The sequence below is a fragment of the Pithys albifrons genome, chromosome 17, assembly GCF_047495875.1.
Source record: "Pithys albifrons albifrons isolate INPA30051 chromosome 17, PitAlb_v1, whole genome shotgun sequence".
In the NCBI taxonomy this organism is placed as follows: domain Eukaryota; kingdom Metazoa; phylum Chordata; class Aves; order Passeriformes; family Thamnophilidae; genus Pithys; species Pithys albifrons.
In genome coordinates, this window is record NC_092474.1 from 3,380,490 (window position 1) to 3,407,964 (window position 27,475).

The window sequence follows — 27,475 nt, forward strand, 5'->3', positions numbered from 1 at the left end:
TGGTCACTCCTGCCTCATTCCCCCTTGTCTCTCTCCTAACAGGACAGCTGGATGAAGCCACCATTTCTTCTCATGGCATCCTGCAAATACTCCTTGCAGTGTCCCAGAGGTGCCTGACTGAGCAAATGCTTCCTGATCCCACTTCGCAGGAGCCCCAGAGAGGACCAAGGCTCATGGCACGTGTGTGGTGGGTGGTCTGCCCCACATCACACCCACCAGTGCATTTAAGAGGATCTGCAGCAGAGAAATGTTAGCAAACCTCTCACATCATGTACCACGCTGCTTTCTGGCCTAATTGTAATTGTACTTTTAGGAAAACCATTGTTTGACATATTGTTCATGTTTTTTGTTTTTTTTTCTACAGGCAGAGCAATTTCCCTTGATATTTCACCATCTGGGAATCCTTCTCTTCTCTGAATTTAAATGTTCTGCAGTCTCAGAAAGGCAGCTCTGTTCTCTTAGTTATTAATTATTCTCATTTTCTTGATTAATTTTCCTGAGATTGGGTATCTAATTTCCATCAATTTAAGAATGACGCCGAACTTGGAGCTGTGAGACAGAAGCCTGTGTTGTTGGAGGACTGGGTGTGGATTTGGCTTTGGGGCTGACTGATACACCCTAATTCCCTGCTGGAGTAACTCAGGATCTTCTGTCCACACCCCCTGCAATTTGCAGGACACATTGGTCACATTTTTCAATTAGCCATTGCATTGCCTTCCCTCCCCTGCCACTCTCCTGGGGCTGTACAATGGGCACATTAATATTCTCCAACGGTCTCTTCTCTTTACCTTTACATTTCCCCACCCCCCTAAGTTAACTTGTGATTTCTTTAGCCTACATTTCTCATATGTCCTTTCTACTTTTTGAAGATGACTTTATCTCTTGTCTCTGGAGGAATCTGACCTACCATGTAATTCAATATATTGCTTCAAAGCACCCAGAATGCCATGACCTGCATCCCACGCCTTAATCTTAATTTCTGAAGCTGTGTGAAATGAAGCCTGCACAGAGATAGATTTTTCACGGAGACTTGAATTCTGTTTTGTGTTTTCACCTTTCTGCCAGTCCATGTTTTCACACATTGAGTTATTCTTGGTTATTCTCAGACCTTTTTTATCTGGGTAAAAAAGCTAAAAAAGAGGTCTGTTTTGAATCCTCTGTCTGCCATTTAGCAGGAATTTTTATACCAATAACACCAGCAGATTGCCAGATGTACTTTTAACTTCTCTGCTGTGGAGATAAGATTGATATTAATCCCATCTTTTTCAGTAATCTCCAGAAGTATTTACCTGCCTGGAATCATCATATTTATTTACTTTTGGATTCTAAATTCTTTTTTTTTTAATATCCCTTCGATAGGCTTTTCATTTCAAGTTGCTCAGATGACTCATTACCTGTCTCAGGTAGAGAATGTATTTTCTGTGCCAGCCACTGAATAACAGCTTTAGATAGAGTCTTTTCCATGGATGATTTTTATTATTATTATTTTTAATCTTAGCTATGTCTTCTTTCATGATGTGCTGCTGGGTACTAGCAATAGATCTGACTGCAGTTTGCACTGAAACTCTTTTTCTGACCATTTAAAGGAGCATTAAAGTGGGAGTAAATTATTTGTTGCTTTTTCCTGATCCTCTTAAACTGTCAACATAATGAGAAAGGGATAAAAGACAGCAATATTCTAAATGTTTCTAAAAACACACTTAAGAGTTTAGCCTCAAATGGATAAAGGTGAGAAATTTGGCTGTTTATTTTTAAAATAAAGTTTTGTGTGCTAGAAGAGCTCATTCAGAAAGCAATTATTTGAGTAGTTCTCCTGTTCTCCCCAAGAATAATGTAGGAGAGGCTGGTTCCTACCCATTACAGAAGGATTATCCTTATCCCTGGCATTTTTCTGGTTTTGTCATCTAAATCATGATTGGTATTATCATTTGCTGTCTTTTCATCAGAGGATGGTCTTATGATACTGCAGTTTTATGGATGTACCTTAAAACTCCCAGACTGTTGTGGGACTATAAAGAGAAATAATACAAAACTCAAAGCAGATTTTGCATGAGGGCAATCCCTTCTCTAACCATGCCCAGATCTCAGGGCTTTTCTGCCTTTAGCATTTTCCATTGTGACACAAATATTCCTGAATAATTTTATCTACAGGCTCCCTGATAGGCTTCATGTGACCTAATTCCAAAGGTGAGACAGTGCAGGTGTTCACACCTGAATGATCCTCTAAGTGGGCAGTGGCAGGGAGAGGTGTTTCTCTTGTGGGAGTCCTGGCACACCTCAGAGGTGCTTGGAGCAAAAGATAATAAACACTGATTCCTTCCCCTGGACTCTGCCTTGGGGAGGCCACACCTTGAGTGTTGTGTTCAGTTCTGGGCCCCTCAGTTCAGAAAGGATATTGAGGGGCTGGAGCGAGTCCAGAGAAGAGCAACAAGGCTGGAGAAGGGACTGGAGCACAAGCCCTATGGGGAGAGGCTGAGGGAGCTGGGGGTGTTTAGCCTGGAGAAGAGGAGGCTCAGAGGTGACCTCAGCACTGTCTGGAACTCCCTGAAGGGAAGTTCTGGCCAGGTGGGGGTTGGTCTCTTCTCCCAGGCACTCAGCAATAGGACAAGGGGGCACGATGGGCTCAAGCTCTGCCAGGGGAAATTGAAGTTGGAGATCAGAAAAAAATTCTTTCCAGAGAGAGTAATCAGGCATTGGAATGGGCTGCCCAGAGAGGTGGTGGATTCACCATCCCTGGAGATTTTTAAACGCAGATTGGCCGTGGCACTGAGTGCCATGATCTGGTAAAGGGACTGGAGTTGGACCAAGGGTTGGACTCGATGATCTCCGAGGTCTTTTCCAACCCAATCGATTCTATGATTCTATGATTCTGATTTCTGCAGGGCAGGTATACAAATTCAGGTGTGTTCTTGCATGCCCTGGTTCAGAGGTGGGCTGTGCTGAGGCACAATCCATCATCAACACCACCCCAAACAGGAGTATTGTCATGGACTTTTGCAGTTTCAGCACTTACTTATAATTCAAATGTGTTATTAGAGAATTTATTGGAAAAAGTTATATGAAAATACTCTGTGGCTTAACACTCTACATTTTCTCAGCTAAATATATTCTTCTTGCCAAGCAGTGAGCTGTGGTAAGAAAGGTGGCCTGAATGTACAAGGACAGGACACATTCATCAGTCTGCCTTAATTGTGTTTGTATGAGGCTTTCCCCCTCCTTTCTCCTCTGCTGAAGATGTTGTACATGATGACCTTGTGCCAGCAATACACCACTAACTGCAACCAAAATTTGCAACTGTTTACTCTGTGAGAGGTTTTCCTGATAATTTAACAAGGTGTGTCAACAAGAGCCTAAAGGATCAAGGCTTACAATGGATTAAACTGGACTTCAGAAGTTTGACATGTGGAAAAAAGGCTGTAAAGAATGGAAAAGAGATGAAATGTTCATAAAACCGAATCAAAACCTGAAAAGATGAGAAATGGAGTTTAAGGAAACTCGAGGAAACTTTCCATCCATTTCTTTCTGCTGGAACATACAAAATGCTGTTTCCTGGCTATTTCCAGTGTAACTACATTTTAGCAATAAAACTGAGAGCCCACCAGATTAATGGGGGCTGCAAATAACTTTGAAACCAAAATGAAGCATTCTTTAAAATAAGGGGAAATTACATGTAAGTCTTAAGAGTTTTCTTTCCCCAAAGCCAGAGTTAGAAGATAGCTGAAATTATATTTTACATGGAGTTTGGTTTTTTCCTTTAAAAAGCATCCCAATTACTCCTACAGTAAGTAGATCTGGCTTCCTCTGCCTGGGAAGATATTACTTAGATTATAGATAAGAGCATAATTCTGTGTCCAGATGTGCATTAGCAAAGAAACAATTCCTTGCACCTGCAGGCCCTGCCTGCCATCTGTGTGGTTCACTGTGCCAGATTAGGACACCTGCCTTGGAGATGTCCATCAGCAAAGAACTCCTGCTCAAAAACATCCTCAGGTTTCCTCAGGGTTGGTTTCCCCCCTTAGTTTTCATGAGCAATGATTCTCACCCAGGCACTCAGAAATTATTTGCCACCTGTTGTGCTCAGAGACTGGGATCTCCAAAGCCACCATCCTATAGATTAAAAGCCCTTTTTTTTTTTTTTTTCTGCTGGTGAGGTCAGGAGAATTGCAATCCATTTGAATGGAAACAACTGGAGAAAAGAAGAAGACAGTTACAGAGGTAGTGCAGAGAATAAATGTCCCCAATTTAAGGTAAAAACCAGTAGACAAAGCTGATGTTACAATGCAAAAGACACACAGCCTTTATCACTCACTCTGAATCCACTCTCAAAACTCTGCTAGACTTTGAAGCACTCCTTGATGGAGTTGGGATTTATGACAGCTAAAGCATCAACTTCCTTTGGTCTTTAAGTTAGTACATGACAAGAACAAAAACCAGTATGGAGACAAGAAGGAGTTTTCTTTCTGGTTTTAATTAAGTTTGGCAAAATAAGGTCAGAAGAGGAGTATTTGAAGTTGCCTTGGGGATTTTTCAGACTTTTTCAGTCAAACTGCTGCTAAAAATACAAAGGAAAATATGAGATAGAGTTGGAGCATCATTGCTTTAGAATTAGCCTCATACTCTCTAAAAGAAATGTGAAAAATTCCTGTTGACATGTTTAGAAAATGGATTGACCCAGTGTTTACTTAGTAAAACAATTTGATGTAATTGTGATCCACAGCTGGTTTTTAGCATTTGCTGAAGCCAAGAGTTGAAGGGGAAAAAAGGATCAAGTAAATGTTGGATGCTGGCAATGAAGTGTTAAGAACATTAAATATTTATATCAAGTACTTGGGTTTGCCTTTTAATCTCCAAATTAGCTCAGATGTTATGTATCAGTTACGTGTTTTATTTCTTCTAAATTGTAGGAGTCCAGAAGCCTTCAAAACTGTTTGACACTGTTTGTTAGAGGCCACGCTTGAAGCTGTTCATCTTACCAGGTTCCTGCTAAAAACAGGCTCAGAGATGTGAGAATTTCTGTAGAAAGTTCATAAGGAAAAATCCAGTGAATCCTCAGCTGAGAGATACAGAGCATTAGCCAGTTTTGTGCATCATCCAGTTTCCATCCTTTCCCCACATCCTCTTTATCCTGTTCAGCATCTTAGCAGCAGTCAAGTGATCTCAGGCACTGAAGAGTTTTGGTTTAATCCAGCAGAGCATCAACCTCAGTGCAAATTAACCATGTCCAAAATGACTGTGCTCTTTTCAGGTGAGCTGAAAAGTGCCAAAAGCTGAGCATTACTTTAAATGCTTCATAAAATCAGAATCACCATCATAAAACATTTCAGAGGCCAAGAAGTTGAAAAGCAGTTTTAAAAGACAAATGAAAATAATTCATGGTCATTATATCGCTGTTAAAACAATGACATATGCAACTTTTTAGTATTCAGTCCCTCTGTTTTGCTGAGGTTAATGTTGTCAAGTTTATTTTCCACCCTTAGAAACTTAATGCAGGTAAAGGGTGAACAGCTGCATGTTATCCACACCAGGCACTGAACCTGCAACACTCCAAGTGAGACACAGAGAATTGAGTCCCCTAAACTCAAGTGCTCTGACACAAAGAAAATAGAGATGGATACACAAAGAGCAAAGGCTTCTTCCCCATGTGCCTCCTTGTACTTTGTTTTGGGGATGGAAAATGACTCAAGCAAAGAGTAGCTTTGAGATGCACCAAGTCTTACAACACAGGGCTGCACCACACGAGGCTGTTTGAACACCATTTGGTCCTAATCATTTTGTGCTTAATCAGTGACCTTATTTTGCCGTTTTTTAAACACGTTGATTTTCTGATCTACATTTTGATGACCCCTCTCTATTTTAAAGAAATGCCATTGACACAGACTGGTATTACAGATGAATTAGGTACCACTTCTGGTTTGTCTGGCTTATTGCCGGGTATCACGATGGGAAAGAGTTTAAAATCACTACTTTTAAACCGTAGCAAAGGAATTTTTTTCTCCTCTCTTTCAAATCTGCACTGCTATAATTATGAAAAGCAACTCATTTTTCCCATCACCTACGGGCAGAAGCTGTAAGCTGCCATTCCTTTTCCTGTCCAGCTGTCTGGTTCAGTAAATACATCTTCAGGGACTCATTTGCATTAGTTATCAAGAGATGATTTGCAGCAGTGAATGGTGGTTTGTGCTTTATAATGGCCTTTCTCAGCCCTCACTTTCTAACATGATTATGAGTTCTTCTGCTGTTAAGGGCAGAGCACAGATTCAATGCTGTGCAGGAGACCTGAAGGTCAAGACTTTGTAGGCAGAAGGGGCATCATCTGTCATTCCCCAGAGTATCTTGCAGCAATCTGATGCCAGACTTTCAGCTAAGGGCCAACAAAGTTTCCATTTTTGAGTCCTGATAACTGTTTGTTGGAGTTTTCGTTTCATATTCTGGGAGCTTACAAAGGAGCACCTCATTAATATTTATAGTTATTAAAAAAGAAGAACAAGAAAGCCAAATGGGTCTGCATATAGATTATTTCAAAGCGTTTAATGTGTGGATCTATTATTTGGAAAACAAGATCAACAAGAACCCAGGAGATGAGACATTTTTGATCTTAATGCAAAAAGGAAAAAAGAGGTGCTAAACCCTCCACTGGGCAGGGGAATCTCCTCCTTGAGAGAAATGTGCTGGCAGAGCCCTGAGGGTGGGAAGGAGTGGGGAGGGGAGAAGACACGTGGTGATCCTCAGTTACTCTTATCTCTTGGATCAAAATTAAGGAGTTCAGAGGAACACTTTGGAATAGACTGGAAAATCTGGAGAGAACACACCCCACTGTTTCCACAAACACATTGTGCTTGTTTCTTTGGGTAAACCTGCACAGCTGTGATTTCATGTGTCTTGGGTTTTTAGTAGTTACTCTCAGGCACTTTATCATAAACCTGTATCATGAAGTGTTGCTCTTGGCTGGGCTACAGAAAAACCTGATGGCATGAATTAACAGTGAGAAACTCATTATCTTCCAGTGGGGGCTCTCACTGGGCACTGTGTGTTTCTGGGTTCAGAAACTGCTTTGCCTGTTGTGCACAGAGTTCTCAAGTGACAAAAGATATTTTCATCAAATAACATATTTTTCTGATTGATGTGCATATGGTTGTGATGTAAGATTTTCAGGGTTTCCTCTGGTGCAAATCAGAATGAGTGTGAACTAAGGTCTTTTGTCTTGAAAATTTTTCAATTAATGGTAATAATATAAGGGTGATACAATTGCATTATATAGCAGTGAATATAAATTATTTATCTTATTGGGTAACACATTTGAGATATCTCTCATTGTAATTTGGAGTGAGAAAAGGGAAGAAAAGGGAAAAATCTTCTGAATTGTGAATATCATGTAAAAATACAATTTGAAGTGGCCTTAACCAACACAAATACCTGTGTTCCAAGTTAGAGGACAGGTTTTAAAAAAATCTGGGGATTATGCATTTTTTTGTTCAACATTCAGTGCTCTTCTCTCTAAAATTGTTTAAAACCACATTGAAAAACACAAGCCATCCACTCTTTAGGATCAGCTACCTGTAGGTGTTTCAGCCCATCATTCCAGCAGTCTTTCAGCTTTATCAGATCCTGTTCACTCCATTCTTATCTTTTCTCATTATACACCTTTGTTTTATAGATAATTATTATATCCATCAAAGCCCATTTTAAATAACAGGTTCAGTCCTTTTATTCTTAACATTTCAACCTTCTTTTTTCCCCTCAGACCATTTATCAGATATATCTGTCAAAAGTAGCTCTTGCCTACAACAAATATTATTTTGAAGTCATACTCCAAATGTGAAAAGGACAATCTATTTGCCCCCAGCTAGGACTGTTCTGTGGCTGATCAAAAATGAGGGTGTTGTGAAATAATAGGATTGGGAGAGATGATTGATGTCACTAATTGGAGCCTGTGCTTTCAGGCTAGGTAGACACACCAAAGACTAAGTGGACATGAAGGCTGAATTCACATCTCACCCTTACAAATGGGGTCTCTCAGCTGGGCTTGGAGCACGTTGTTTAATCAGTGAGGAGCAGCCTCTGCTGAGATTCCTGTTGTTGTTCCTGTTTGTCATTAAATGGAAGTCATCAGTCTCCGTGGCTCTGCCTTCAGCCTCTGTGTTAAATTTCCTGTAAATAAAACAAAAGCACCAATTAATGATGTTTGACAGAGCTACAGGTGCCTTTCTCGACTGGACACCAAGGAAGAAAATAAATCTTTGTAAAATCAAAAGTTTCCATTTACCTTGAAAGGTGAGGGGAGGATTATGGACAACTGAAGGTGGGAGAACAAAATGCCAGATCTGACACATAAAAACATTGTCTTTCTGTCCATCAGAAAATCAATTTTGGTTGCTTTTTTTCCTAAACTGATTTGTCTTCCATGAAGTTCATATTTTAGAGATAACAAACTTCCTTTTACCTTATCAGGCAACTTGCAGAAATACAATTTTGTTTTTTAAATTATAATACAATGCTGAGTGTTTAGCATGGTGCTTTTCCTCACTGGATTAGCTTGCAGAGAATTGGGTTTGTTACCAAATACACATCCACAATTCTAGCAAGGCCCTTCCTTCCTCCATGCAACATCCATTTTTTTTGCCTCTCCTCCATCAAAGCCCTTTTTTTCTCTGTTTAAAAACTCTTTGCTGACATGCCTGGAAATGGGAGGATTTCCTTATTATTTAAGCTAAAATGTGCATTTGGTTGCAGAGGTACCTACACTTGCAAATAGGTTAGTTATGTTTTTAAACTAAGAAATATATAGATTTAGCTTATAATAAAATCAGAGACATGAAATGAATGGGTTTAATGCTTTGCTTTTGGGAATAATGCAGCCAGGAAAAACAATCCTTCCTACTTGCCAGTACATAGAAAAGTGTGTTTCTTGATATTGATCAAATAAAACACATTTTATTACACTATAATTGCAGATGGTGAGACGGAGGGGAACCCTCATAACAGTGAGAATTTTATTTGGAAGAAAAATAGCTTTAGGAATGAAAACTAAAGAATATGGCTTAGGTAATGTGATAATATTCTTTGTAGAAAGCTCTGAACAGATCAGACTGGAACTTCAGAGACAGCCCTTGGCTATTTGGCTGAAAGCACCCTCTGAATTGTGCACGGATTATTTGCTAATCATGGTAGTTCATGCAATTTGCCTAATCCAGCACATTGCAAGTCTTCCTCTCCCATCAGAATTTCTTTCTTACTTGGATCTTTCTACCTTATGTGACTTGAATAAGAATTTCCATCAAACCTCTGGATTTCTCCTCAAGAATGCATGTTCACCTGGGGGCAGGTCCACAAGCAGGACAGAGGAGTTCACTGAAGCAGCAGCAGCAGCACAGAATCCTCTGCAACCTACTCTGAGCAGAGGCTGTAGCAGACTCTGTGTCTCAGTTAAATCCATTTCAAAACTTCACCAAGTTTAAGGGGGAATCACCTTGGCCATAAGCTTTGTTCTGGCCTTCTGCAAAGATCTGAAATCTTGCCAGAATTTACACCTGGAATGGGCTTGTTATAATAATTTAAATTAAGGCACAATAACATTTTGTACTCGCAGGTGGCACAGAGGAACAAAAGGGGCCGATCTTGTAGCAAAGAAATTAAAATAAGATGTCAGTTAAATTAGTTAACTGCTTAGCCAGAGCCCATGTGAGATGCTTCAGTGCATCTCAGGACCTTGAGTTATAAGGTAAAACAGGCCCAGTGATCACAGCAGCTCTTTGCAGCTCTCTGCTCTCAGCAGCAGGCAGGGTATGGCATCGTTGGCATTTGATCACTCTGTTTTCTGCTGTGTATATTCCCCAGTATTTGTAATTATTTTGTTGAGATCTACAAGCAGAAATGCTCATTAAAATAGCAGGTGATTATACTCATTTTTCGTCTTTCCTCTTGCTCTGCTCCCTTAATTTAGCTGACTCTGACTTTAGCCACAGTTCTGAGGGTGAGTATGTGTGGAATGTGGACTGGGTGCTAAACATTTCCACAAAGTAACTTCTGTTCCTTCCTGGTAGCTGAAAGGGAAGAGGTTTGGTCAGGGGCAGAGAGCAACATGTCCCCACAGATCTCTGGGATTGCAGCTCCTGCCCTGAACTGCAGACAGACATCCATGTTATGGATTTACTTTGGAAAATTTCCTGTTTCTTGGAGCAAGAGAAACCATGAAGTGAATGCACATGTAAGCATTAAAATGAACATTATAGTAGGAAATGTCCATGGCCCTTGTTGATGGCCTCCTAAGAGTCCAGGAACCATGGTAGAATTTAACTGAGGTAACCTCTCTAGGAAGTGTGGATGTTTCGCTCTTCACAGCAGGATAAAGACAATAACAGATCTAGGGGTTCAATTCCTGCTCTACTCCCCATTAGCACCAAACATTTCTGTGAATAGACTCAATCTTTGGTTGTGTTTTTGAATCTTCCTGTGTGATTCCATGTTATTTCTGGCGTTACTCTCAATGTAAAGCCATTTGGGAGCTTTATCTGATGTGAAAATGGACCTTCCTGCCTTGAACACAAGCAAGCTGGTTTTTTATCCTGATTTTGACCTCTTTTGAGTTTCCAGTTGGTAATGAATTGTAAATTCAAGTCAGTTTTGACTGAGATGTGCTCCTGGTCCTGGGGCTTTGTACTGCCTCAACAACAACAGTTTTACATGTAACATTTTGCTTTCCTTTAGTTCCTTTCATCTGATCTCTCATCAGTTCCTGGGGGAATTGGTTTTATCATGTTTCCAACTCTTCACTTTCACACATCTAAAGCATCATTTCTCTGTTCTGAAAACACAGCACCTGTTTATGTTCATACTGAGCAAAATGAAATAATGGAGGCAAGGGCAGACCACTAAGAGCACTAAAGCAACCACAGTTGGTTGCCATTTCCAGGAACATGTAGCACTTCTGCAAAACACTGCTATGATTACCTTGCCTTTGGAACTCCTGCAAACTCTTTCACCAACTTTCATGGGTGTTTGCCTCAGAAGTGAATGACTCCAGTTTCATTTAAATGTAAATGAAAAGTACATAGTGTTTAAATGTTCAACAGGCACACCGAGGATTTCGCACAGAGCAGAATTGTTCCGTGTTCTGTAGTGGTTATTATTCATTTATTGCTACATCTAAGATCATTAATCAGATCCAGATGATATTCTCCCTCCCTCCCCCATCCATGTAGATGGCCTTTAGGAAGACATCCCCAGAACTATGCCAGCTTGGCTTCTGCAAGATACTGCTGGTTTCCTAAATCCTGGCTGGAAAAAGAGCTCTCATGATTGCAGAGCGGAACTAATGCCGTCTAATACTTCCTTTGCAATGAGTAGCAAAATCCAAGCAAATGCAGGCATTAGTTCCTGCAGCAATTCTGGGCCCTGGCAGATTCTCCTCAGGAGTTCCTGCCCTCTTTTCGCTGTAGGAAACTGCATTTTTGAAAAGAAGGACAACAGGGAGTCTCTCTAACTTGGAGCTTGCGGAGGTTTTAGAGAGATTCTTCTCCAGTCTCAGAGCTCAGAATAAGAAGGCTTGTCCATATCTTTGAAGCCTCTATTATGTTGTACTTTGAGCAGTCCAGTATACTTGTGAAGTCTTTCTTACTGGTAATTTAGATATTATTCTGGGCACTCCAGTGGTGTCAGTATGGATTTTGATCTACTTTGTGTCTATACAGTCTCTTCTTTTGCAATTAGAAAATGGTGGGGATTTTTACCAAAAGCAAAAAATAGGATCAGGTTAATAGTTCTGTTACACATACCTGTAGTACAATGATGTTTTTCTCCCTGGCCTGGGCCTGAGGACATCCAGGTGGGTGAGGAATAACCTCTTCAGACCTCCTTCAGCACTGGCAGATCAGATATGATCTTCTTTTCCATGAAATAGCTACAATATTGGGATTGCAAAGAAAGGTCATCTCAGCTGTCTGAATCATTGTATATTCTAGTTCTTGCTACAGTTTATTTAATTCATCTGCAAAAAAAAAAATCCATTTTTTATCACCTCCAGCCTTTCCCAGTCTGGACTTTTCCTTATTTCTTATATCTGTTCAAATTAATAAGTGTGGAATTTGCCTTAAATGCCATAACATTAAAAAAATATATTAAACCCTGCTGAATTGCACATTATTTTTAATTCTCTTGCTTTCACAGAGATCTCTAGCCTGGGAACCTGTGAATAATATGGGTAATTCATTCTTCACACTGTCCAAGAGCTATGGATTTAATCCTGTATGTGGCAAATTTGACAAATTAACAGGTTGTTCAGTTTTGTTCTGGCTGCTGCTGGTGGGAAGTAAATAGAGATGGAAAATCCACCCATCTCACCAGGAGCTGGCTCCAACCTTGGACAAGATGCAGGAACCACAGAAGTGGAGGATGGTGACTGCTGCAGGGAAAGCTGGAAAGCAGGTTTTGTTGTGCACAAATTTCTACACGAAGGTGGACCTCAGCTCTCCTGCAAATGCATAATGAGCAGTGTGTACAGAATGAATGCAATGCCCTAAGCACCCACAGCTTTATCCACGTGTCTGTTCTGCTGAGGTCATGCAAAGAGGTGATGGATTCATATTAACAAGGTCTGGTTGGTAATGAGACTTTCTCCCAAAATATTGGGCTGAACACAGACTACAATAGACCACAGGGCACTATGTGACAACAGAAGTTCCCCAAGCAAGTGTATATTCATACACCACATTTTAGCAAAAAGTAATTATTGAATTTCCTCTGCAGAACATCTATGTGACAAATAATTTCAGTTCTTTAGTTACTCACTTTAAAGAAGCTACATCAATAATTACTGATTTACTGACAGCAATTTAGTTGGTCTAAGAACCCAAGATTAATAGCACGGGTTTGGGCTTGTTCTCTGAAATAATAGCTTAGGTGCCATTTCTAAACATTATATATCTTTATCTTGGACTCTGATTACTGTCAGCCCATCCTGACCAAAGGAGCTATGAACATGTAGCTAAAATGGAGATTTCTTTCATCTCACTAAATCTCTTTTCTTTAGTGCCTGTTTTTGCAATAGTCAGGGTTCTAGCGAGGCAATCTTAATTTATTAGTTTAATCTGGGAAATTAGTTGCTGTAGGTTTTGGTTATACAGATCAATGGACAATAAAAAACATTTTGACTTGAGTGAGATTTCTTTTCCTTTTTGCAAGGATGCAGAGAGAATACTTAAAACATTTTGACTATTATTGTTTTAGAGGCTGTAATTCAAATACAAGGTCATACAAAAGAAATATTGCACTTCAATCTCTGATAGAGGCAAGTTTGCTGTTGCTCAGCTATAGCTGCCTGCAACTGTGCAAAGGTATAATACATTCCAAGTTTAAACAGCTGTTATGTAAGGAGGGACATCCCCACCCCTACCCTCAGTATTATTATAAATTGTGTTTTAAAGAAAGAAAAAAAGGAAACATTTCCGAAAGCTTCTAGCTGACTTAGGAATTTAAGTTTCATCATTAGTGACATGGGGCCAAAACCACATAGCTATACCTTCAAAAGCATTTTTGGAAAGGAATTGGACTATAGTTGCCATTTGAACATTTTGCTAGGTCTCCATTTGCATTTGAGGAGTTAAGTATGTTTTAATGTCTGTGCCTATGTGATTTAGGCTTTAAGACCTGTTCAATGTCTTTTATTCCTTGGGCTTCCAGCTGCCTAGTGACTTATGAAAGCAGGATTTAGCTGTTCAAATCCTTTAGACCTTGTGGTGCTTAGTGCAATGGCATGAAAAAAAATGGAACCTGGCTGCTTAAAGATAGAGCTTGAGGACTCAGCAGGATTTTATAAAATGCCTGCCTAGGTGTGCATTGGATTCAGTTGAAGCCAAAGCCACAGAAGTGCCCGTGGTGTTTATTGAATAGTGTCCAATTAGTGTATGGAGAGAGGGATCAAACACCTTTTATCTTGGTGCAAATGAAGAATGAGTCTCTGCTTGTACATTGTGCTTAAACGGGCAAAAATAATCAGGCCAAGGAGATCCTGCTCTGCCTGTGGTGTGTGACAGCTCCTGTGCCCTGAGGCTGCCCAGGGCCACCTCCTGACAATGCCACCCATCTGTGTCTCAGCCAAAGCACGAGAGAGAAGCTCTTAATGCTCTTGCTAAGCACAGCTTTGAGCAGGTTCCAGTCCTGGAGAGCAGACAGGTGCATCCCACACCTGCAGCCCTGACTGCCCTGCTCTCAGCACTTCAGAGAGTCAAAGCCAGAATACACTTTCATTCAGTGTTGGGGATAGTCTTGGTGGCTCGTGCCTGCCTGGAGAAGGGTCTCAAGCCAAAATATCAGGAGGTGTGGGAGCTGCTTGGTCTATGCCCCAAGAGAAAACCAGATTTTAGATTGTTCTTTTAACATTTGGCTGTTTGCAGAGTTCTGCTTTTATTCTAAAAGGTTTTGTGGGATTGAGAGGGACCTTCATCTGGCCTTTGAACTCTAGGTTGCATCTCAGTGTATTCATCTTTGGAGCATGGCACAGTCTTTAGTTCCCTTCACCCTTTATTTGTTTAGAATAGGGATGAAAAACAGAATCTCCAGTACTACTCTGACACTGGACTGCTGTGTAACTTGTGTGTTTTGGTTGTTCTGTTTTAATTTAAAGTATTCTGTCTGAAACATAATTTTCTTCATGATAAAATGTGAAGGAGAGGTTGCACTTCAGAGACACATACCTGGCTATAAAACATTCTTTTTTTCACCTTAGTGTTTCTTGGTCTCCTGGTAATGTCCCTAATGTATTCACTGGAGATGCAATGGATCAGCAAGGCACAGAACTGGAATAAGATTCACACCAGGAGATGTGAAAACACAGCACTGAGACAGAGAACAGATTTATTTTTGTGTATGGAATAGAAACAAGCTGAACATACATTATCTGATTTTGCTTTTCACAAATATTTCATTTGCCTCTTCCTACATTTCCATTCAGAAATTGCATTTCTGTACAAAGATTTTGTATTTTTTTTCTTTTTGGAAATGAAATTGCATATACTATAAACTGTTGTCTTAAAGAGTAATGACTTGCTCAGGATCCTTGCTGGTGCTCACTGAACCACAAACATATCCTGAGGTGAACAATGGGAACCAGAGATTATCACATTATTTACTTGAATTCAATGGGAAATTTTGACTGAAGGGAGTCTGTGTTTATGTTGATTCCCCAAGAAATCTGTTTGACCTATTGTTTCAATATTGCTTTTTTTCACCAGAGTCCCAGTTTGATGCACATATTTCCAGTATTCATTGTGTGTTCTATCAAATGAGGAAAAAGACCCAATAGGTGACTAAACATTTTCTATCTGGCACCACATGGAATCCATTGTAATATTCCATTTTTGTAAGTCTTCAATATTTTGGCAGTTAATCATACAACTAAAACTGATGTGGGAGTGGCAAACTGTGAATGTTTGTAACAACATTTTAGCAGTCTGAAGACCAGTAGTTGCTGTAAAGGAATTAATAAAAGTCAATGACTCAGCCAGTTCCAGAGTAAGACATGACATAAATCCTAAAAGTAATGGGAAGTCTTGCAACAAATCGACCCCATTAGATTTCAGGTTGGAGGGTTTGTCTACTAAAATGGGATTGTGCTCAGCTATTTGGATTATTTGAAGCATATTATTAATAATAATATTATTATCTTTGAATGATGTCCACGATTACATTTGTTCAAAATGCCTGTAGTCTTTTTGAGAGAATAATATTTCAGTCCTGAAATCTCCCATCCTGTAAACTGCCAGTCAAATTCTCACAACCTTATGACAACCTGTTTTCCTCTGCTTCACCTTCCTCTGTTTAACTGGAAGATAAGTGATAAAAGGAAATTAAAAGCCATGCAAGATAACAATTCTAGCCAAGTTTTAGGAGGATACAAAAACCTCAGCATGCCCATGAGATTATTATCATCAGAACTGGATCAAACCAGGTCCAGCCACATTGAACCAACTGCATCAAAGCAGATAAAAGCCCAGTTTTATACCCTATTCCTATTAAATGTGAAAACAGCTTTGCAATATGCATGCCAGGTGTTGTTGACTAATACCTGGCATCTCAAGCTTAGTTATTTCTCACCACCCTTTGGGCCACCTGCCCTGTCTACTCAAGGTCTGACTTACCTGAAAGGTGTAGTAGCAGCAAGGGAGGGACCAAGGAGGGACCTTCCTCTGAAAATGTTGGGTTCCTTCACAAAAAAGTGCAGCTCTGCCATTGTGTCACTCTGGCACAAACACTGCCCAGGCCACCCAATTGTGCTGGTTAAGGTTGTTCTCTGATTGCTGGTCCTCCTAAAGCTCATTTCTTTGAAAAAGTCACAAAGGTCAAAGTACTTTTGTGGGCATCCTGACATCTGAAAGCAGGATTGATCTGGATTTGCAGTTTGTAGCTAAGTTGAAGGAAAAAAAAGTCTGATTTTGGAGCCAAAATAGCTCAGATTTTCAAATCTATGAAGTTTAAAGGTATGTATACATATTTATACATATATATATGTGCATACAGAGATCTCTAAAGAGTAGCAGACTTACAATTTGACTTATAGCTGGGAAACAGGAGTTCAGCTGAAATAGTCAACTAAGGTTAAATTAACTCAATAAAAAATGGAAGTTCTAACTCAAAAAATCCAGCATCTTTTAGCAGAAGTCAAGTGATTTTCTCATTTATCTGCCTAACTTCTATCAAGTTCATTACTCTTTCTTGATTAAATCTTTTCTAATGATTTCTGCCTGAATGAGAAGCAGAGAAATGGTAGTCACAAATCACTCCTCAGACAGACTGTGACAGCAACGTATATGACTCATTTATGTTCAGCTGGATGTAAATCTTTAATTCTTCCTCTTAACTGTAAGGAAAAGGGTTCCACCAGCAACAAATATCCCAAGGGTGTAAATTCTAAGGGAAACTTCTATAGTGTTATAATAGGCAGTAATTAGAAAATTAGAAAAAATGGTGCAAGTTTATCAGGAATAAATGTCATAGTGAAAAAAGGGAGCCAGCATATTAATGCTAAACATTTAAGTTATTACAGTCCATTTATCTCATATAATTTATTTAGCTGGAGGAGAACAAGAGGCAACTTTTGCCTCTTAGGTATATTTCTACAATTGGAGTGGATAAACAGTTTGGTCTGTGATTTGGAGCACTCGAAAATGAGTGACAGGCACCTCTGGGCTTGGGTAGAGTGACTTGTATGGGAAGAGTATCCTAGTCAAGACCAAGAGCTACAGAAGCTTTTTGATGCAATCAAAGCTTCCAGTGAAAGTTACAGGCAAATTTTCAGTTTATCCAAGGGATAAATTTAGATTCTGCCCTCCATACTGGCGTGGAGCTCATGCCTGTACCCAGCACTGCCCTTTGCTTGGCTTTGCAGGGACAGGATCTTCCAGACAGGCCTGGGAGAATCTCACTGCAGTGGGAACCAGAACGTTTCTTGCTCTGGAATGGACAGGTCTTTGTTTTGTGTTGTGTTGGCATCTTTATTTAGATTTAAACATGGGTTAGAAAACAGAGGTGGACTCCAAGGATGTTCTTTTCCCCAGGCAGCAGTTTCTGGGAGAGACAGAAGGGCTGCAGCCTCTCAGCTCCTTGGGTAAGTCTGTGCTTACAGAAAACTGAACATGTCCCAGGTGCACAACAGCACCTTCCCTCAGTTTGGCCTTACAGACAGAAGGGAGAGAAAAAATATCCTTTTCCCCCTCCACCACCTTTCATTTGTTATTTGTCTCTTTCATCTACTTTTTCTCATAAGGCTGATTGTAAATGTCTCATTTTCTGACAGAGAACTGAGCTGCTCTGAGCAAGATAACAAACATGTGCTTTTTCTCCCACTTTCCTTATATAAAATAACATTTCTTATTCTATTTGCTTTGCTGTCAGCTCTTATCTGTAATTTGGATCATAGACCAGGACTGTCTTGTTCCAGGAATGCTGAACAATATAATGACTGGCAAATTGTGAGGATATTTTTCTTTTTTTAGTTTTTTTCTGTCGTTCTAAATTTTTTGATGTTTCAAAATAGATCTAGTAACTATTCATACCCCGTAGAAAAAGCAAAAATAAAAGCCTTTTATCCTCTCCATTTCTGGATGCTATGTTGGCTTGTTTTCAAGTGTTGTCTTTCCCTTCTTTATTGAAAATTAGAGGTGGGTTTCTCAGTGATGCTAATGTAAGTCAAGGTCTGATCCAAAAATTTCAGTCATCTTCCACTGGTGCTGAGTACAACTGGGAATCTTATTGTATAGTGAGAGAATCAGCTCCTTGGACAGGATTACTGGCTTAGGCTCTGCTTAAGAACAACTTCCAAAAGAAGATGCTCAACTGTTCCTTCAAGACTGATATTAGCAGTTCTGAAAGGAACTGCACACAGAGCTGCTCTGCATAAGAAGTACCAAGGAAAGGGGGAGAAAAAAGCCCCAGATATTAAGTAGGAAAACCAAACTCTAGGATGTCTATCTATATACTAAATATCTGTTCTCCACTTTTCAGAGGACTGAACTCCCAATTTACTTTCCAGGGCAGCATTTTCGTCTTTGCTTTCCACTTTTCTTGTTTTCTTTTGCACAGCTGTCTACAGGAGTGTGTGTTAAAGCACCAGACTCAGGCACAGAACTCTAAATCCAGGGCCAGGGGATTCAGCTTCAGTCATGGACATTCACAGGTTATCCATCTCTTTATTTCAAACGATATCATGAGCATGATGGGTGAGCAAAAGTCTTTGTGCTGTTGCTCTGGATTCCAGTCACCATCTCCACTTGTTGTGGCCCTGTGAACATTCCTTTAGACTATATACTCTTTGGGAATACCCCAAAATTTGAGTACATACAGCCACTAATACCAGGGATTTCTGGGATTTTTAGACACCTCCATTGTATAGATCCTTGTGATTAATAAACACGGGGTATAGAGCCACTCCCAGAAACTCCTCTTACTAATCATGGTGCCAGCACTGGGACCAGCAAGCAAAATCAGGGAGAGCTGTAACACAAAGGAGAGCTTTTCCTGCTCATTGGTCACAGAATTTGTGTGCTGCCTTTCTCCATCCCTCCCACTGACCAGCCAGCAGAGCAGCTCTCGCTGTGTGTTTATGCAGCCTTGTTTCCTGCTAGCCCCTAAACGCTGCTGTCATCAAGGGTATTATTTGTATACATAATAGCAACAATGAATAGCAAGGAAGCAGAGTAAATACTGCACACGAACTGCTCCAGGGAATACTTTTCACAGATTAGGGCAGTTTACTGCTCTGTCATTAAATCTTCTGGTATGTCTCCCATTGCTAAAGAGAAGTGAATGAATTTTTGACTGAGGTGCGTTGGGGTTTCCTGCATTCATCATCCGGTAGAACCATCAAGGCATTCCTGTCATGCTTATTATTGTGGTGCTTGGCTCCTAGAACAGTGAAACTCAATTCCTTATTGACTGAGGCCCCTGGAGGACTAACAGGAGACCAGGAAAACCGGGGCCTCTGGTACCAGCAGGAGGCATCAAGGGCAACCAGTGGTAGGAGGTGCTGGCTTGGGGCAAGTTGCTAACTAAAAGCTGCTTTTCTGGTACCTTATGTAAGGCATAACCCTCAGTAAGGACCTCTTTAAAAATTTCTCTTGAATGCAAACGAAATTATTAATAAGAAAATCAATTTTAGGTGCTGCTTCCAGTTTGGTTTCCATGGAGACTGCTGACCCTCCATTGGCACAAGGCAGGCACGGGGAGCAGCCCCTGCCTGGGCACAGGCTGTGACTGGGATGGAGCTGCAGCAAATTCCAGCTGTGTGTATCTGAGGCAGGGTTTATCCAGATGTTGTGAATCTCAGCATCAGTGGTTTTCAGATAAACCCTTTCTTGCTGCACCCTTGCAGACAGAGCAGAGACATTAAGCTGGAGATCAGTGACAAGAAACATTCGAGCAGAGCCTGCCCTGAGTCAAGAGTGTAACACAGGGCCTGGACAAGGCCACGTTCCCACAGGACACTGCTGGGGTTTGAGTGTAATGGGTGAAATAACCTTTGTAATGGGAATCTATTCCTCTCTTGCCTGTACCTCTTCATGGTGCTGAGGTGGCAGAGAACTGTGCCCAGTGACTGGGCTACCTGTGCTCCTGCCTAAACAAGGCTTCAGAAACTTCAGGAAATAATAATTCCTGCACGATTACTTACTGTTAGAGAAGCAGTTCTAATAAATTCAAACCAGCCACCTCTTTGTTCTTGCCCTTGATCTATCTGTATGGTAAAAATGCCTTCCACACAAACTGGCATCTTAAGAGCCCCAACACCCATCACTTGCCAAGTTCAAACTGTAAAAACAAACAAGGCAGCGAGAGGCAGTGCTCAGCCAGCAGCTGCCATGCCAGACACCAAACCAGCCCAGAAGGAAGCAGGAGGGCCAGAACACAGCCAGAAAGCAGAAGGGAGGTCAGGACCCGAGTCAGAGCCCTCAGCAGGGCTGCAGTCGGGTATGAGCTGCTGTAAAGTCAGCCAGAGCCCAGCCCTCAGGTGGCACCAGCCCCATAACTTAATCGGTGCCAATTCACAGCACTTCAGGATCTACTTCACAGAGAGTCTGGGCTTATGGAGAGGATGTTTACAGAAAGCTCCTGGCCAGGGCTGGATTTCTGTAAATGAATGTTTACAAATAAGCCACTTACCACCTGGGCTTTGTAGATAGCCACAAATTTCTGTTTATCACGGAACCTCATTCTCCACAGTCAGACACAGCAACATCAGGTGCCAATGTTAAAGGGAAAATGGAAAATGTAGGCATGGCAGAAAGGGACATTTGCAGTATCTGATGTAAGTTCTGACAAGACCAAGGCTGAGGAGTTAAATGAGCTGAATAGGTATTTATGGGAAGGGAGGTAACCAGCTTGAAAGAATGAAGAAGGAAACAAGACACATGAACACATTTGATTACCACAAATAGAGACCAACTGCCTCACACATCCCAGAAAAATACAGTTTGATTTGCAATTAATTTCATTATATAAACCCCACCATATGTAGGAAGAAAAAGCAGAAGTGGAGGTGACATAACCCCTTCCCTGTGCTGGTTCCAAAATTAATAGTGAAGAAGCTCAGTAGCTGTAGACCACATAGGAGGCAATTGCCTGTTTTTGTGACATCTGCTCTAGTTTCACTTGAATAGATAATGCCAGATACGTAAAACAGAAGAGTTTGGGCAATGACTACACAAGTGACAAAAAAATAAAATGGTTCTTAAAGGCTGTGGGAGGCACCTAGTGGTAGTGATGCACTTTAAGAATGGTAGTTGCCAAACAGATGAGATGACTGGAATTCATTGGTTTTAAATGTGCTTATTTTTAAGTGTCATGAACTAAATATAACTGAAAATGCACAAAGTATTTAAAAATGTTTGCAATTAATGGTCAGATTATAAATTTAGGTTTCAAAATACTAAAATCCAGGATGCTGTCTATTGATGCAATTCAAACAAGGGGTCACAGCTCTGGGCCATCTCTGCTGCTGGGCAGAGGGAACAGTTGCAATTTGGCAGCTGCCATAGGAATGGTGCTTATCTTAGAGGCAGAGAGGTGCTGGCTGTACAGAAGATGTGTTGTTATACTTTAATATCACTGTTATCATTAATGAGAATTTTATTGTTTTCTGGCAGGAATATCACGAAGGAGTATGAGGGGTCTTGGCTATGACAGCAAGTGACCAACTCTGCCGTGGTTTTGGGGAATTGCTTATTTATCAGAAGAGTAAATATTGCTCCTCTTGGCACTCCCTTCACCCCTGTCCCTCCCAGGCAGGTAGCTCTGTTCCTCTGAAAATGGGGGTTAATGTGCACTCTGACCCATCAACACATCCTGTGTGCCCTGTCCCTTCTGCACAGATGTTTCTTGACTGAAATCGGATATTTTTGGCCAGGATCCTGCTGTGCTGGCAACTGAGGGAGCTTGAAGATGTGTCTATGCAGTGTGTCCTTTGTACATCACTTTCATAGAACAAAATGAGTTGCTGTCTCTGGCCCTTGGCCCAAGCAAACAATAAAGCTGCAGCCTGTCTTTGGACTGCTCATTTTCCATGGCAGTTTCTGGAGCTGATTTTTTCTTGTTTGTTTTGGTGGGGAGGGGTTGTCTTCTTTTGGTGTTGGGTGGATTTTTTTTTCCTTTAAATTGCATCTCTAAGTTCTTACTTTCTAATTGGGAAAGTGCAGTGTTTCACAAATTATAGCACCCAGAAAGAAAGCAGAGCTTAGCTCTTTTTTGAGCTTCCCAATGTGCATTTCTTGTGATGCCATTACTGAAGTTGAAAAAATAGGTCTATTAAATGAAAAGCTTTGATATGGAGCAAGAAGATTATCTGATATTTCTTTCCTTGTTAAATTATTGTACTGATGCACAGCCAGAAGGGACTATTTTTCTCGCAGAAAGAACATAGGACCAAACATTTTCTTAATGGGAAGATGTTATTAAAAGTAGCTCTACAAAATGTTTGTCATTATGAGTTGTGGTTAATGTAAGAGCTACAGGAGAAAGACAGGCTTGTATTTCAGGGAGTTTGCAGACACACAGGAGCTCTGCAGAAGGATTTAGGTGGTTGAAGGAAGAGAACAGCAGAGTGGGTATAGGGAAATGAGACAACCTAAAACTGCTCTGCTGGGAATGACCCTGAGCAAATTAGCCATTGGTCAGGGAGGGCGTTTGGCAAAGACACATTGAACAGCTCTTAGAAGTCCCTTATGACTCAATTTTTCTGTCATGTGTCAGCACCTGGTGAAGATGCTGATGTCAGTGGTACATTTAGTACTGTAATCATCCCTGACAAGATGAAATATGGCCTCCAAATTCCAAGAACATATGGGATTATTGAGAAAGAAAATTGTGTGAACAAGGGCAATTACAGCAATAACTATCCGTGACATACTACATGGAGCCATCCAAGCATAACATAGATAGACTGAAAACATTTTTAAAGGCAAACATGATGTAAACCAGCACCAAAATTATCTAATTCATTATTCTGTCATGAATGATAAATGTTAATAACCTCTGTGTTTCACAGAATAGCAAGAAAGCATTCTTTTATGTATGCCTTGCTACATGATTTGAAGGGATACAAAGGGAAGAAGGTTTATTTGTAATAAGTATTGAAAGAGCATGAAGAACCTTCATCTGAATGCCAGTCTTTAATTTTTCAGGATATAATTGCTCTAGTTATTTTTCATTACACACCCCAGCACATCTACACACCTATGCAACACTGAGGAGCCAGCTGGCAGCCTATTAATCATCATGGAATCAGCCTTAACCTTGGAAACCTCAGCTACAGGACCACATCCCTCTGATGGAGCTGTTTGATCACTGAGATGGAACATTTTTGGATTTACATTATCATTTTCAGATAAAAGTGTAGTAGTGTCAAAGTTTTCATACAAGATGTCTTGTCACTAGAGCCAAAACTTGAGTCCCTGAGCCACTCAGGCAGGGCCTGACCCTGTGCTGGGTTTCTGCACTGGCTGTACTGAATTCCAGCAGCTCTTTCTGCTGGTAAAGCTCAGCATATTTATTCTGGGGGTATAAAAGTATTGCCTGCACATTACCTGGACACTCCTGACACACACAGCAGAACTTTCACGTGAGTCAAGCCCTGCTTGTCTAATTGCAACTGAGAGGGAACCATAATTGTTATGCTGTTGTTTAAAATCCATGTCAGAAGAATAATTTTAATAAATACAAAGCTCTTTTAGGAAATTAAGACTTCTTATTTATTTGAGGGGGAAAAAACAACAAAACTAAATTATTTTACTACTTACTGGCAAAGTCAGTCTTGCTACATTACCTATGTTTAAAACTCACATCTCATTCAATTAAGATTTCATACCATTGACAAAATGATGCCGTCCTGAAAAAAATATTGCAATAGCTGCTATATACAAGCCCATAAATAAACTGCATGGTTTTCAAGCTTCAAAAGACTGAGGACAGGAAGAGATTGTTTAAAGATTCATTTGAACACTCCTTATTCAGTACATTTGCTTCACTCAGTACCAACAAAAACACATCGAGTCAAACGAAAAGGATGGACTTAGATGGCAACGAAACAGGTTTGTACTTTGTGGGTTTTTTACTAGGTTATCAAAAACAGGAGAAACCCCATTCCCAGTGCAGTATTATAAATACAGTGCTCCTGCTCCAAACCTCATGTGACATGAACAGCAAGATAAACTGCTTCATCTCAGGCCACCTTCAACAGTTAAAGCACAGGCTGCAGGTTATCCACAGTGGATCTCAGGAGACAGAGGGTAATAAATGCTCCCTCGACACATAATACATCTATGTCACACTCAGAAGTGTAAAACCAAATACATTTTCATGCTCATCTAATTTTAGGTGAGCAATTTTAAATTAGGGTTTACCTGGATGAAATCTGATTTAGCCCTCTATGCTATTGTCATTTTGTCCTGTGTGTCACACGTGTTTTCAAGTGGACCTTGGGCAGTGACAGAGGTGACCGATGGACATCAACACAGGAGGAAATGCAGGCAAAGAAATTGTGTAGAGAGGAATATTCTTGAAATTACAATTTTTAAAAATAACTTTTATATGTTGTCTGGCTCATTCACAGAACTGCTTGTGCTGTTATGCAGTGGTTAGAGGAGAAATGATCAAGGAGGGTTTCAATCTATATCTGTGGTCACAGTGTAAAAAAACCAAAAACAGACCAAAAAAAACCAGACCCACAACACAAAAACTCATATGCTCCAGTATAAAAAATATGCTTAAATACATAGTCTGCACACAATACAAACTCTGAACTCTGTTATCACATTACTGTTCTGTTCCAATCTCTTCCATACATTCCAAGGGCTCTGTCTACTGAGTCTTTTTTGGGGGAAAAATCATTTTCAGGCTAAGAAAAGCCCATATGTTTGCACAGTTGTAAGACAGAGCAATGCAGAAAAGGCTAGGAAAAAGCCATGCACAAAAGCCAAAATAAAGACACAGCCATTTACATATTTAGCTTTTACTGACCCTCTGTTTAGAGTTAGTTGTCAACAATTGGAGTTATTTAGCATTAGGACACAAGATTAAAGCCTATATATATAACACGCATGTATATGTGAAATAAGCAGCATGCCACATTCTTCTCTGTTCCAGATGCAGAAATCCAGCATAAATCTGGTGCAAATACGACAATTTCTTTAGAATGTCTTAATTTGTAGTCCCAGACAAACCTGGGTGCATTCTGTGGTTTCAGTCTGGGGACCACATCAAGTGTTCCAGGAACAGGAAAAGAGAGAAAAGATTGGTCCAGACTGAAACAGATCATTTTTCTTAGTGCACAAAGGAAAAATGAACAAAAGTTGTTTGGGATCAAACAGAAATTAAATGCATTGAGTTTTTCTAAACTTTCAATTCCATGTCTTTTGGATTAAACACTTGACTAAATTCAGTCCTAATTGCTGGGTGTTTCCTAGTCCCTAAGGATCTATTTACTTATCTTTCCTTTTTGATAGATTTACAATCCAATAGAAATTTTCCATTTTGAACATTAGGGTGGAAATACCTGTGCTCTTGGAGATCAATAGAGATATCTTGCTAGATTCCCTGGGACCAGGAACAGTCTGAGCTGCTGAAGATACAAACATTTAACTAAGGGATAAGGAGACACAGCTGCAAAGCCACTCTGAGAAGGGGAGCTCATCTTTGGCAATTGCTCTGCAGACCTTGGCTGCTGAGTAAGTCCCAGAGCAAGGCACATACTCAGGGGCTCTGACCACTTCTGGGACTTCAACTCTGCTTTGCTCCAGCTGGGAAGGTTCATGGTTGGCACAGCCAAGGCTGCAGTCCCTTGTGCTCCAACCACCCTTCTGAGAACCTACAAAATACTGGTCAAAACAAAAATTACAGTGGTTTTTTTCTCCTTAAAGATACTTCATAGCAGTACTAAAGCAGCAGCTATTAAGTGCTGAGCAGAGTTTAAAACCACAGAAGAGACTGCAGAGACCTTCTATAGGTAACAATACATAGACTTATTTGTAGGCTGGCTGTCTTCACAGTGTATCATTGTGTTACATCTTTGTGGTAGGAATTCAGTGTCTTGAAAGGGAGAAAGATAAGTCACAGTGCCAGGTTTTGATTTCTAAAAGTTACAGTGAGTTTGAGAAACACACTTGATGGACAGTTGTTGATTGCATCCCAAGGCTCCAGGCAAAGCAGTGGAATAATTTGTATTGAGATATGTCAGCAGACACAAATCAGCAATACAGAGGCTGTGGGCTGCCATAGGACAACCTTTGCCATTTCTGCCTCTCATAGATAAGAAGTCAACAGGAAGATCTAAACTAGTAATAGAACACCTATAGGAGATTTACATGTCACATGTGCTCTTTATGTGCATAGAGACATATGTGTATATTGGCTTTGCTAATCCATGCCTACCCTGGGAGGAGAGGAGCTGGAACCTGCTTCTCCCTCAAGTCTTGGCTTCCTTGTAGCATTTAAATTAATCACCATAGCATGTATTTTGAATTAAACTTCACTTTGATAACCGGATTCTGTAAGGTAATAAATGTAACCAGAGAGAGCACAGTGAGTCCGGAATAGCCCCAATACATCACAATGGGAAGCACTTCATTTCAGAGCACAGAAAGCCATCTTTGCAGAGGTATGTCACCTTCCCTCAGTTCTGGGAGCTGGAATGATTCAGAGAGCAATAAGCCCTTTTGGTGTACCTAGTGTTTTCATCATTGCTGACAAAACCATCCAGTGTATGTTTGTGCTGGTTATTTTTACAGATATTGCTGATAGCCAAGTGGTAGAACGTGGGACAATTTAGAAGGCGAGCATATGAGGGCTGTTTACTCCACAAAACAATATGGCAATTCCCAATTTATTAGGCAGAGATTTAAAAAAAAGCAGTTTTCTACTGTTTTTAACAGTGAGAAAAAGCTGGTGGACACGGTGTCAGAGGTCCTGGATGTATGGCTTGGCTTCCTCCGAGGAGCTGCTCCTGCTGTCAGACTGCTGATAAATCAACGCGGTTGGCTGAGTTGGTGCTTTTCTCCCAGGTGTTGAGCTTTGTGGGGGTTGTGCCTGGCCTGTTCCCAGTCATCTGGAAAACAAAATAGTGCAGAAAAGAGATTTATTTCTTTTGCCAAACCACTCTCGCCTGGATGAAATAAAAGCTTTGAAAGCATCTATTTACATTACAGTGTTGTTACAGGGTCTTGAGAGCATATGCCATAAAGGATTTCTAAACAGTTATTGCCAGGATCTAAGGTGATTGGCAACGATCACTTAATAGTATCTATCATTTCAGATGTCTGGTTCTTTATAAAAACAACTGCCTTTTGCCTCAAGACAATTTAAGGAGAGGTATAAAAGCATATTCACATGTTGCCTTAAGAGTTTATGCCTCAGGCTCAAATGTAAGAATGGCCTATCAAAAAGCCATCATATCAGAGCAATACATTGCCAAAATGCTGCTGGAATGGGAATGATCTTATTGAAC

The 27,475-nt window shown here is 40.5% G+C and overlaps 1 protein-coding gene across 4 annotated transcripts in view; it reads right to left on the reverse strand.

The window, feature by feature from the left end:
• Positions 1 to 23,707: 23,707 nt before the first annotated feature.
• The window catches only part of ADGRD1 (adhesion G protein-coupled receptor D1), a 150,019-nt gene continuing 146,251 nt past the window's right edge, over positions 23,708 to 27,475 (reverse strand). For all 4 annotated transcript variants that reach the window (XM_071572318.1, XM_071572316.1, XM_071572315.1 and 1 more), the window contains one exon: positions 23,708 to 27,076. In XM_071572318.1, coding sequence (XP_071428419.1) covers positions 26,981 to 27,076 — 96 coding nt within the window. In that variant the 3' untranslated portion in view covers positions 23,708 to 26,980. The remainder of the gene's footprint in view (positions 27,077 to 27,475) is intronic.